The sequence below is a fragment of the Mercenaria mercenaria genome, chromosome 10 (assembly GCF_021730395.1).
Source record: "Mercenaria mercenaria strain notata chromosome 10, MADL_Memer_1, whole genome shotgun sequence".
In the NCBI taxonomy this organism is placed as follows: Eukaryota; Metazoa; Mollusca; class Bivalvia; order Venerida; family Veneridae; genus Mercenaria; species Mercenaria mercenaria.
The window spans coordinates 76385240-76399074 of record NC_069370.1 but is presented as its reverse complement, the minus strand read 5'-3'; the positions used below and the strand labels follow the sequence as shown (position 1 = coordinate 76399074).

The 13835-nt window shown below is 35.4% G+C and overlaps 1 protein-coding gene across 1 annotated transcript in view; it reads right to left on the bottom strand.

Annotated features, from left to right (window-relative positions):
• Positions 1-216: 216 nt before the first annotated feature.
• The window catches only part of LOC128546462 (calcium-binding mitochondrial carrier protein Aralar1-like), a 35749-nt gene continuing 22130 nt past the window's right edge, over positions 217-13835 (bottom strand). Inside the window, exons 7-8 of the mRNA XM_053517002.1 lie at positions 6911-7057; positions 217-561 (exon numbers count right to left, since the gene is read on the bottom strand). Coding sequence (XP_053372977.1) covers positions 217-561; positions 6911-7057 — 492 coding nt within the window. The remainder of the gene's footprint in view (positions 562-6910; positions 7058-13835) is intronic.

Here is a 13835-nt window from a genome sequence, read left to right as displayed (position 1 = left end):
ATCCTCTGTGCCATTACGAATAAAGATGTCTTCTGGATCATTTATGAAAAATGTAAAGAGAAAGGGAGATAAGCACTCCCCTTGTCTGACCCCGAGCATACATGTATATTCTTCTCTAAGTTTATTTAAATATTTAACACGTGACTTAACTGACTGGTACATGGATGTTATAATATCTAAAATTTTACCACGAAGTCCTAATTGTATCATTTTATATTATAAATTATCTTTAACAACATAATCAAACGCTTTTGTGTAGTCTATAAACACTTTAAATAGTTGTTTCCCCTGATTCAAAACATGATTGATCAAACCGTTCAATACAAAGACATTGTCAATGGTACTCATATTAGGTCTAAATCCAGCCTGTGCCTCTACATATACATTGTAATATTCAGCCCAACTTTTCAATCGGTTATTAAAGATACGTGTAAAGAGTTTTCCAAGACAACTCAACAATGTTATACCACGATTATCAACAGTATTAATACTACCTTTCTTGTGTAGCGGAATGACATAACTATCTGACCACTTTTCAGGAAAATAACGCACTTCAAAAATCTTATTAAAAAGTATATACAAGACAGAAACAAATGTGTTTTTACCAACAATAAAAATTCGTTTAACAATAATTATGTTTCAGTTGTTTAATAGCTGACAGTATTTCATCAGTAGAAATCGAGTCATTAAGCTCTTCAAACATAATACTAAATTTCTCATTTTGATACCTTTTATTGAAGAATAAAATATCTTCATTCGGACAAAAAAATCTATCATCCGGAGTGTTAACCGCTTTAAAATATTTTTCAAAGGTTGACAATGGTATATTTGATTGTTTCACACCTGCCGCATCTTTTAACATAGACCAGTATAATTTCGCATTCTTAACGCTAGCATTTAACAACTTTGAAGTTTTCTCTTTATCATGATTAAATCTATATTTTCTAATGTAAGTCTTATATTCCGTTCTAGCTGTTACCATATTCACTCGGTTAACGTCAGTTGGATTTTGACAAAACTTATTCAGCATTTAAAAAATACATGTTTTTTCTCGTAGCACTCTTCGTTAAACCAAGATTGATTTTTTATCAATGTATTAGAAATATTTTGATTCTTTGTATTAACATTTTTCATATAAAGCGGCATAGCCACCTGACCAACAATACCTTGAAATTCATTCAAACATGTATCTATATCACTATGAGAAATACATGACGATATTTCATTTGACAGCAAGTTTTTCTGTAATATCAGTACTCGCTAATTGTTCAAGAAAATGCTCATTCATATCAGATTTCCATACATATTTTGAATTTATACTTTCACATTCCTCACTACAGTTACCATCTAATAGTGTTTTCTAAGCTATTCAAACAAAATGAACAAGATACAAGACAATGGTCCGATAAAATATTTGGATCATCGATCTCAATTTTTTCAATACAGTTAAATAATTCTTGTTTGCATAAGATATAATCAATCACACTGCACCCACGGTTATTTATAAAAGTAAATTTACCTATGTCAGAATCTTTTCCTATTCTTCCGTTCAAAATTCTTAAACCAGTCTGTTTACAAAATTCCAGCAATAAGAGACCATTATTATTTACATGACCTTGATCTTGTGATTTTCTCTGTATTTCTGTGTCAGAGATATAATCATCCGGTAGCATTTCCATATGGTTAATATTATCATTTGTTACATAATCAGGAAAGCTGGAAGTCCGTGCATTGTAATCACCAAACAAGAAATAATAACAATTACCATCTGATTTATTTTCAATATTTATAACTGAGTCTGTAAGCCTGTCGAAAATATTATTTTCGACCACAGATTGTCTACTGCTGTCATCGGGTAAAACATAATACAATCCTATGTATAAATCTTTGTTAATATTCAGTTTACTTGCAGACAACTTAACCCATAATATATCATCTTGACTTGTAAAGAATAAAGTATCTGCATCTACCAAATTATTTCTCAGATATATTATAATGCCTCCGGAGTTTCTTTTACATGTACTTTTAATCAAAGTTCTATGTAGTACAAAATATTCAAATGAATCTTTATCTAAAACAGAAAACTGGTCCGTCCAACTTTCCGTGAACATCACAATATCATTTTCTCTGAAAACATTGTTCAAAAATTCAGAATTCAATTTATTTGTGCGTTTTGTAACAAGACCTTGAGCATTTAATAGGGCGCATCTTAACCGAACCTTCTCCACAACGTTCTACTTATTATCCTCTGGTGCATTGATCTCGGGTTTTCCCTCTGTCTATTTTTAGAAACAGGGGAATCCATACTTCTTCCACGAGAAATACTCCGACTGTATGGATTTGCTGATTCAGATCTTTTCACGCTGCGGTTATCTGCACGTGATATGTGTGCAATTCCCTTTTGTTCACCGGACTGTGTGTTAGTTTGTATGGATTTTGATTTAACACTGTTATTTTCATTCAAGTTTAATGTGGTATTTACGTTTGGATTATTACGTAACTGTGAAATGTTCTCTGAGGACACATCTGGATTAGCAGTTACTGTAGTATTTAATTGTATTAATATCTTGGTTTATACCTACGACCTAGTTTTTTGACCGCACGTGACCCAGTTTCGAAATTGATCTAGATATCATCAAGGTGAACATTCAGATCAATTTTCATGAAGATCCATTGAAAAATATGGCCTCTAGAGAGGTCAAAAGATTTAAATAATTTTAGACCTACTGACCTAGTTTTTGACCGCAGCTGACCCAGTTTCAAACTTGACCTAGATAACATCAAGATGAACATTCATACCAACTTTCATACAGATCCCATGAAAAGTATGGCCTCTAGAGAAGTCACAAGGTTTTTTTATTATTTGACCTTCTGACCTAGTTTTTTAAGGCACTTGACCCAGTTTCAAACTTGACCTAGATATCATCAAGGTGAACATTCTGACCAATTTTTATGGAGATCCATTCATAAGTATGGCCTCTAGAGAGGTCACAAGGTTTTTCTATTTTTAGACCTACTGACCTAGTTTTTGACCGCACATGACCCTGTTTCAAACTTGACCTAAATATCATCAAGATGAACATTCAGACCAATTTTAATACAGATCCAATGAAAAATATGGCCTTTAGAGAGGTCACAAGGTTTTTCTATTATTTGACCTACTGACCTAGTTTTTGATGGCACATGACCCACTTTCAAACTTGACCTAGATATCATCAAGATGAACATTCAGATTAACTTTCATACAGATCCCATGAAAAATATGGCCTCTAGAGAGGTCACAAGGTTTTTCTATTATTTGACCTACTGACCTAGTTTTTGACGGCACGTGACCCACTTTCGAACTTGACCTAGATATCATCAAGGAGAACGTTCTGACCAATTTTCATGAAGATGTCATGAAATATATGGCCTCTAGAGAGGTCACAAGGTTTTTCTATTTTTAGACCTACTGACCTAGATTTTGATAGCACGTGACCCAGTTTCGAACTTGACCTAGATATCATCAAGATGAACATTCAGACCAACTTTCATACAGATCCCATGAAAAATATGGCCTTTAGAGAGGTCACAAGGTTTTTCTATTATTTGACCTACTGACCTAGTTTTTGATGGCACATGACCCACTTTCAAACTTGACCTAGATATCATCAAGGTGAACGTTCTGACCAATTTTCATGAAGATCTTGTGAAATATATGGCCTCTAGAGAGGTCACAAGGTTTTTCTATTTTTAGACCTACTGACCTAGTTTTTGAAGGCACGTGACCCAGTTTCGAACTTGACCTAGATATCATCAAGGTGAACATTCTGACCAATTTTCATGAAGATCTTGTGAAATATATGGCCTCTAGAGAGGTCACAAGGTTTTTCTATTTTTAGACCTACTGATCTAGTTTTTGACCGCACATGACCCAGTTTCGAACTTGACCTAGATATCATCAAGGTGAACATTCTGACTAACTTTCATAAAGATCCCATGAAAAATGTGACCTCTAGAGTGGTCACAAGCAAAAGTTTACGGACGCACGCACGGACGCACGGACGGACGAACGGACGGACGACGGACGACGGACACCGCGCGATCACAAAAGCTCACCTTGTCACTTTGTGACAGGTGAGCTAAAAATAAACCGAAAACCATAAATTATATTCAAAACACTTCCATTTCCTTTTATCCTAAAACAAAATTAATGAAACACTTCCTTTATTCCCAAAACAAACAAAACTAGAGCTATCACTAAAGGTGATGAATGTACCCCCCTCATGCACTGACACAGTACATTGCAATTTGACGCACACAAGATTGCATAATTATGTGGACTGTATGTATATAGACTGTATGTATATAGTATAGTAACAAAAAACAAAGTCCCATAACTATGCAGAATATTTATCTAAAAGAATGTAACATGCACCATGCACAACTAGGGTTGGTACTGATCACTTGTGTGAAGTTTCATTAAATTGTGTGCAGGGGTTTGGTAGATTAGGCACGCACAAGATTGCATATGCAGACTGTATGTACATAGTATGTTAACAAGAAACAAAGTCCCATAACTCTGCAATTTTTGTCGCTGAAAGAACCTAACATGCCCCATGCACAACTACTGTTGGTACTGATCACTTGTGTGAAGTTTCATTAAATTGTGTCAAGGGGATGAGAAGAGATGGTGCGCACAAGATTGTGTCTATGTATATAGTATAGTAACAAAAAAACAAAGTCCCATAACACTGCAAATTTTTTTCTGAAAGAACCTAACATGCCCCATGCACAACTACTATTGGTACTGATCACTTGTTTGAAGTTTCATTAAATTGTGTCAAGGGGATGAGGAGAGATGGTTTGCACAAGATTGTGTCTATGTATATAGTATAGTAACAAAAAAACAAAGTCCCATAACTCTGCAAATTTTTTTTCTAAAAGAACCTAACATGCCCCATGCACAACTACTGTCGGTACTGATCACTTGTGTGAAGTACATTAAATTGTGTCAAGGGGATGAGGAGAGATGGTGTGCACAAGATTGTGTCTATGTATATAGTATAGTAACAAAAAAACAAAGTCCCATAACTCTGCAAATTTTTTTTCTAAAAGAACCTTACATGCCCCATGCACAACTACTGTTGGTACTGATCACTTGTGTGAAGTTTCATTAAATTCTGTCAAGGGGATAAGGAGAGATGGTGCGCACAAGATTGCGTCTACGGACAGACGGAAAGACAACCTGAAACCAGTATACCCCCCCTTACAACTTTGTTGTCGGGGGGTACAACTAATGACATTTCCTTTCATTCCAAAAATAAAACACTTGCATTTACTTTTATTCTCAAAACAAGAGGGCCACAGTGACTCTATGCCACTCACCTGAACTTGATCATTTGACACTAAATATAATTTATGTATGCTGCTCTGAATCATAGATGGCAACAATTGTGTTTAATACAAAAAACATGTCAAATTCCCTAATTTGAACAAATTTCATTGAGGAAAGTTTAACATGCTACTGACCATGTCAGTAAGATCAGCAAAGTGGTTCAAAGGAAGAAGGCATTTAGACATTTTTTTATTTTTAGTAGGGATGGCAATGGTTAACCGGTTAACTGGGTATTCGCTCAGTGTTCCGAGTATCGATTACGAAATTTTCTAATCAAGTACTCGAAAAAAAAAAAGAGACTAGAAACACTTCAATTTTAATGCGGCCATCTAAACGGCACCAAAGTGTCTACATCTTTTCGATCAATTATCCAGATTATACAAATTGATGCTCAATGGTCAATAATGACCCCTGCCAGGTAACACGTGTTTGCAAAATCATGGTCGCTGTAAAGTGTAATTATGCCGCTTATTGCAGTACCGCTTATATCATAAACAATTAGAAAATCACACCACACCTGTGTGCAAACATTAAAATTAGCAGTACATCATAAAAAACATATTCTTTATAATTTAAAATGTAAACCAAACCAAATTTTATGCTGATTTTGCAGTTTTTCTCCAGAAGTTCGGCTTTGCGTTTTATTAGTCACCGATACATAAAATAATAATTACGATCTTAAATAAGCTATTAAAATTTACTCAATTTACAATGGTTTAGCACAAAGTTATTATTTACAACTTTATCCAACAACAAGAAATGGTTTTGAGACTTAATATCACTGCTTACAGGAGAAATGGTGAAACAACTAATTATTTAGAATGATCTCCCTTTAATAGTGAAAAAATGCTAAATACGGCCAATTCTTGCATATTCCGGTTACAGAAACCACTTTAACGAGTAATTGTGTACTCAATCGAAAAAAATCGGCATGCACTTCCATCCAAAATTTATAGCTTTAGCAGCCCCTTAAAAGGGGCCTAGGTGAGGACCTTATAATGATCCTAAAGACCAAGTCTGATGAATTTCGATCAAGTGGTATTAATTTTTTTTTTTTTAGCTCTAGCGCCTCTAAAAGGGGCAAAGCATCACAATTTGATAAATTTGCGAGAAGACCATACAATGATCCTATAGACCTAAATTGATGAAAATCCATTAAGGGCTTCAGGAGAAGAAGTCATTTAAAGATTTTTTTTTATTTTTAGCTCTAGTGCCAAATGCCTACATTTGAACAAAACTGAGAGAGGACCTTGCCTGGATGGTATGGACCAAGTATGAGTAACTCTGACCAATAGTTTCTCAAAAGATATTTAAGTAAATATTGTTGAAATAAGGACACCATACTATCCATCCATACTTATAACTCACTCTGAACCTTTGATTCTGGGAAGATAGCAAGTGGGAACAACTGCATTTCCTTTTATCCCCAAAACAAATGAAACACACCCCTTACCTTCATGACTATTATTCTGAAAATTGCCAAAATGCACACATTCCCATGAAATACATTATCTGCTTTTCAGATATACTTACAGATACTAGATTTTCCTGTACAAATGGTGTGAGCAGGTAACTCTTTAGAGAAATCATGATTTCTTCAAAATCTTTTGCATTTATATAGCCATTGTTATCATGGTCAAATTTTCTGAAAGCCTGGAGTGCATGTTCTTCGTTGAAATCCTGAAAAAAAGTATAAAATTTGGTAAATGTAACCTGAAAAATGTCAAACAAAAGGGCCAAGATGGCTTTCAGTCACTCACCTGAGTTTCACAGACTGCTTGAACAATTCCAGTTGAGCATGGAAAATATCAGTGAAATTATTTTTAAAATGGGAAATATCAGTGAAATTATTTTTAAAATGATTTTTAAAATGGGAAATATCAAATTATTTTTAAAATGGGCCAATGTATTCTGACAAGAAGAAAATGTGGCGTCTAAAGCATTAACAAGGTGTTTCTAAGATTTGACCTTGTGACCTAGTTTATTAACTCGGGTAACACAGTTTCACATTTGACCTAGATTTTATGAAAAACTTTTAAAATTTTATGAAGATGCTGTAGCAAACGTGGCCTCTCGGGTGTTAACAAGGTTTTCATATTAATTGATTTAAAGCCTAGATATGATTTCAGATGATCCAGTAACGAAAATGTCCAAAATTTATTAAGAGTGACATCTGACCATATTTCATTAAGATTAGGTCAAAATTATGACTTCTAGCACGTTAACAGTCAAACGGCTGACAACATATAGCAGACACTTGGTGATAACAATCGCTCATCTTGAGCACATCGTGCTCAGTTGTTAACAAGAGTGCCAGACTGTCACAAAATATGCCCGTCATCGAACTTGGCCATAATCTAAGAGTGGCTGGGGCAATTTGGGTGGTTATCAAACTTTGCCGAGATATTATGCCAACAAACATTGTTCGAAAATAGTGGAATTCGCTCAAACTGTCCTTTCCTCTTTAAAAACTCCTTTGGGGTAATTAATTTACCAACAATCACATGACCACTTGTAGACGCTTGTCGCTTTAAACAAATGTAATTATCTGATATCTAAGTAAGCTTCTAGACGATATTTGTTTTCGTTTTGGTCGGTGATTCTCAACTGCGAAAATGGAGAGGAAAATAAGAAGTTTCTTTGTGCGAAAAAGGCCCGCGGAGACTAAAAATTCTAGCAACACTACAAGCAGTGACCTGAAAGAACTCCAGCCAAAAGTCCAAAGAGTCATTGAGTACGTTGGTTTGTATCATACTTCCGAAACCAGAAAGTCCCGGCCTGTCTGAAACGTGAACTTTTATATGAAACCAAACAACAACAAAACAACATAATAAATTTAGCACATTAAAACAGCCTTTAAATAATTACTAGTGGAACCCGATATTTTGCTAAATGGCACTAGAAAACAAGAGGGCCAAGATGGCCCTAGGTCGCTCACCTAAGAAACACACCATAACAGTGTAAAACATGTTTGACCTAGTGATTTCATGGAAACATATATTCTGACAAATTTTCATTAAGATTGGACCAAAAAATTGGTCTCTTGCGATAAAACAAGCATTTTCTTAGATATGACCTAGTTTTTGACCCTAGAACCCATGTTTAAACTCGACCTAGATTTTATCAAGGCAATCATTCTGACCAAAATTCATGAAGATCAATTGAAAAATACAGCCTCTATCACATACACAAGTTTTTTCTTTGATTTGACCAAGTGACCTAGTTTTTGACCTCAGATGACCTATATTCAAATTCGACCTAGATTTCATTAAGGCAATCATCCTGACCAAATTTCATAACAAGAGGGCCAAGATGGCCCTAGGTCGCTCACCTAAGAAACACTCCATAACAGTGTAAAACATGTTTGACCTAGTGATTTCATGGAAACAAATATTCTGACCAATTTTCATTAAGATTGGACCAAAAACTTGGTTCTTTGCGATAAAACAAGCATTTTCTTAGATATCAGGGGTGTAAAATTCCACTCGCCCGCTCGCATTGGCGAGTTAAAGTCTGGATAGGACGAGTGGATCTCGCTGTATACTCGACCGATCGGGCGAGTGGTTTTTACGTCGTAGCTTTAATGAAATTCAGAAATTACATCTTGAAAAACGTCAACAAACTTTGAGATAGTTCAGTTGCTACTTTGACTGACTGGAATTTACCCGCGAATCGTAAAGATATCAAAACGTCAATCATGCCGGTAATTTTCCATTCCGAGAGCACGTGCGACCTATCGTAATATCAAATTTACATCTCCGTTACTTTTGTTTATCGACCAGTACACAAAAAAAAAACGCGCGTAGTGCATTCATTTTTTTAACTTTATCGCTTCAGTTTTTCAACATCGCTTGAGAAGTAATACAATTTGAATTCTACTAAGATTTCAATAAAATATCGACGGAAATGTAAGCAAATTTGTATGAAAACGGTCGAATTTTCATATAATCATTTGTTAAATTTCAAACAGCGCGATCTTAATTACTGATTTCTTTCTAAGAGAAAATAAGTGATACATACTATGGGCATAAAATTCGGACTTTTGACCAGAAAGAACAAAAAAACAGAATTAAAAAATCTTAAATAATGAAAAAGCGGCAGTAATTTAAATACATTGAGTAAAACAATTTTTTTGGTGAAAAGGTTTCTGTTAGTGCGGCGGAATAGGTTACGTGACCTCGTGGACGTAAATAGAAATGTGGTTTTAAAATAAAACAAAATGATGTTGTTACGGTTTTTAATAAGTTTTAAATAAATCTTGGTACATGTATTTTTTTTTTATAAAATATTCTTCTCAAACGATAATGTAAATTCCTTGAGGACAAATAGGTCACATGGCGCGAAAAACTGTAATATGACGTAATGCCATGACAATCTCGTGCAACAATACCGCTTTGATCTCCACTTCAGATGTCATGATGCCGACACACTTTAGCTCTTTGAGTGGATGTTAGTTGATGATGAAAACAGGCCAATTACTTAGTTTATCAACAGAATAATTACCGATGATCGTCAACTTTTTTGTTTGCTTTCAAGACGGGTAGGTGGATGATGAATATTGTGTCAATATTTTTATGACACTTTTTAAAATAATTATTTTTCGGGAAATAAGTCTTGAGAAAAGGAAAATAACTGATGTTTAATACTTTCCTGACACTTTGGGAAACTACGGTAGGGGTTAGACTGTGATTATTTTTACTATCGATGCAGTTATTATGGAGAGCAACTTGATGGTGGAGATGACAAAATTAGTGAAAGAAAAATGTCTGGTGTGAAAAAGAAATTTAAGAGTAACCAAAAATGAATAATCAAAAAGGAAACGTAGTGTACGAGCTATGTATTATGTTTGAAATTTGCTTGTTGTACATAATACTCCTTCCTTACTACCTGAGTTTTAAAAATGTCAATTATTAGGGCGAGTGACTGTCCACTAAGGGCGAGTAGATTTTACTAGCTATTAGTCCTGCAGGGCGAGTGGTGTGAAAAAGAATTTTACACCCCTGAGATATGACCTAGTTTTTGACCCTAGATGACCCATGTTCAAACTCGACCTAGATTTTATCAAGGCAATCATTCTGACCAAAATTCATGAAGATCAACTGGAAAATACAGCCTCTATCACATACAGAAGTTTTTTCTTTGATTTGACCAAGTGACCTAGTTTTTGACCTCAGATGACCCATATTCAAATTCGACCTAGATTTCATTAAGGCAATCAACCTGACCAAATTTCATAAATATCAACTGAAAAAAACAGTCTCTATCGCATACACAAGATTTTTCTTTAATTTGACCTAGTGACCTAGTTTTTGACCTCAGATAACCCGTATTCAAAACCGACCTAGTTTTCATCAAGGCAATCACTCTGACCAATATCATGAAGATCAATTGAAAAATACATCCTCTATTGCATACACAATGTTTTTCTTCGATTTGACCTAGTGACCTAGTTTTTGACCCCAGATGACCCATTTTCGAAATCAGCCTAGATTTTATCAAGGTAATCATTCTGGCTAAATTTCATGAAGATCAGTTGAAAAATACAGCCTCTATTGCATACACAAGGTTTTTCTTTGATTTGACCTAGAGACCTAGTTTTTGACCCCAGATGACCCATTTTCAAACTTGGTCTAAATTTCATCAAGGCAATTATTCTGACCAAAATTCATGAAGATCAATTGAAAAATACAGCCTCTATTGCATACACAAGGTTTTTACGTGATATGACCTAGTGACCTAGTTTTTGACCCCAGATGACCCTTTTTCGAACTCGGCCTAGATTTCATAAAGGTAATCATTCTGACCAAAATTCATGAAGATCAATTGAAAAATACCGCCTCTATCGCATACACAAGGTTTTTCTTTGATTTGACCTAGTGACCTAGTTTTTGACCCGAGATGACCCATTTTCGAACTCGGCCTAGATTTCATCAAGGCAATCATTCTGACCAAAATTCATGAAGATCAATTGAAAAATACCGCCTCTATCGCATACACAAGGTTTTTCTTTGATTTGACCTAGCGACCTAGTTTTTGACCCGAGAAGACCCATTTTCGAACTCAGCCTAGATTTCATCAAGGTTATCATTCTGACCAATATTCATGAAGAAGAATTGAAAAATACAGCCTCTATCGCATACACAAGGTTTTTCTTTGATTTGACCTAGTGACCTAGTTTTTGACCCGAGATGACCCATTTTCGAACTCGGCTTAGATTTCATCAAGGTTATCATTCTGACCAATATTCATGAAGATTAATTGAAAAATACCACCTCTATCGCATACACAAGGTTTTTCTTTGATTTGACCTAGTGACCTAGTTTTTGACCCGAGATGACCCATTTTCGAATTCGGCCTAGATTTCATCAAAGTTATCATTCTGACCAATATTCAAGAAGATTAAATGAAAAATACAGCCTCTATCGCATACACAAGGTTTTTCTTTGATTTGACCTAGTGACCTAGTTTTTGACCCGAGATGACCCATTTTCGAACTCGGCCTAGATTTCATCAAGGTTATCATTCTGACCAATATTCATGAAGATTAATTGAAAAATACAGCCTCTATCGCATACACAAGCTAAATGACGACAGACGACGGACGACGGACATCGAGCGATCAGAAAAACTCACCTGAGCATTGCTCAGGTGAGCTAAAAATCAATTGAAAAAAAAACAGTCTCTATCGCATACACAAGATTTTTCTTTAATTTGACCTAGTGACCTGGTTTTTGACCTCAGATAACCCATATTCAAACTCGACCTAGATTTCATCAAGGCAATCACTCTGACCAAATTTCATGAAGATCAATTAAAAAATACATCCTCTATTGCATACACAAGGTTTTTCTTCGATTTGACCTAGTGACCTAGTTTTTGACCCCAGATGACCCATTTTCGAACTCGGCCTAGATTTTATCAAGGTAATCATTCTGGCTAAATTTTATGAAGATCAGTTGAAAAATACAGCCTCTATTGCATACACAAGGTTTTTCTTTGATTTGACGTAGTGACCTAGTTTTTGATCCCAGATGACCCATTTTCGAACTTGGTCTTAATTTCATCAAGGTAATCATTCTGACCAAAATTCATGAAGATCAATTGAAAAATACAGCCTCTATCGCATACACAAGGTTTTTACTTGATTTGACCTAGTGACCTAGTTTTTGACCCCAGATGACCCATTTTCGAACTCGGCCTAGATTTCATCAAGGTAATCATTCTGACCAATATTCATGAAGATCAATTGAAAAATACAGCCTCTATCGCATACACAAGGTTTTTACTTGATTTGACCTAGTGACCTAGTTTTTGACCCCAGATGACCCATTTTCGAACTCGGCCTAGATTTGATCAGGGCAATGATTCTGACCAATATTCATGAAGGTCAATTGAAAAATACAGCCTCTATCGCATACACAAGGTTTTTACTTGATTTGACCTAGTGACCTAGTTTTTGACCCGAGATGACCCATTTTCGAACTCGGCCTAGATTTCATAAAGTTTATCATTCTGACCAATATTCATGAAGATTAATTGAAAAATACAGCCTCTATCGCATACACAAGCTTAATGTTGACAGACGACAGATGACGGATGCCGGACATCGAGCGATCAGAAAAACTCACCTGAGCATTGCTCAGGTGAGCTAACAAGAGGACCATGATGGTCCTGAATCGCTCACCTGTCCCTACATGAACTGAGTATGACGTCGTTTTTTCTATTATTTGTCATAGTGACCAAGTTTTAGAGCTCATGTGACCTAGATCTGAACTTGACCTAAATATCATCAAGATAAAAATTCTGACCAATTTTCATGAAGATCCATTGAAAAATATGGCCTCTAGAGAGGTCACAAGGTTTTTCTATTATTTGACATAATGAACTAGTTTTTGAAGGCATGTGACCCAGTTTTGTACTTTACCTTGATATCATCAAGGTGAACATTCTCACCAATTTTCATGAAGATCCATTGAAAAATATGGCCTCTATAGAGGTCACAAGGTTTTCCTATGTTTAGACCTACTGACCTAGTTTTTGACCGCAGTTGACCCAGTTTCAAACTTGACCTAGATATCATCAACATGAACATTCAGTCCAACTTTCATACAGATCCCATGAAAAATATGGGGTCACAAGTTTTTTCTATTATTTGACCTACTGACCTAGTTTTTGACCGCATGTGACCCAGTTTCAATCTTGACCTAGATATTATCAAGGTGAACATTCTGACCAATTTTCATGCAGATCCCATGAAAAAACTGGCCTCTACAGAGGTCACAAGGTTTTTCTATTATCTGACCTTCTTACCTAGTTTTTGACCGCACATAACCCAGTTTCGAACTTGACCTAGATATCATCAAGATTAAAACAGTCTGACCAATTTTCATGCAGATCCCATGAAAAATATGACCTCTAGAGAGGTCACAAGGTTTTTCTATTATTTGATCTAATGACC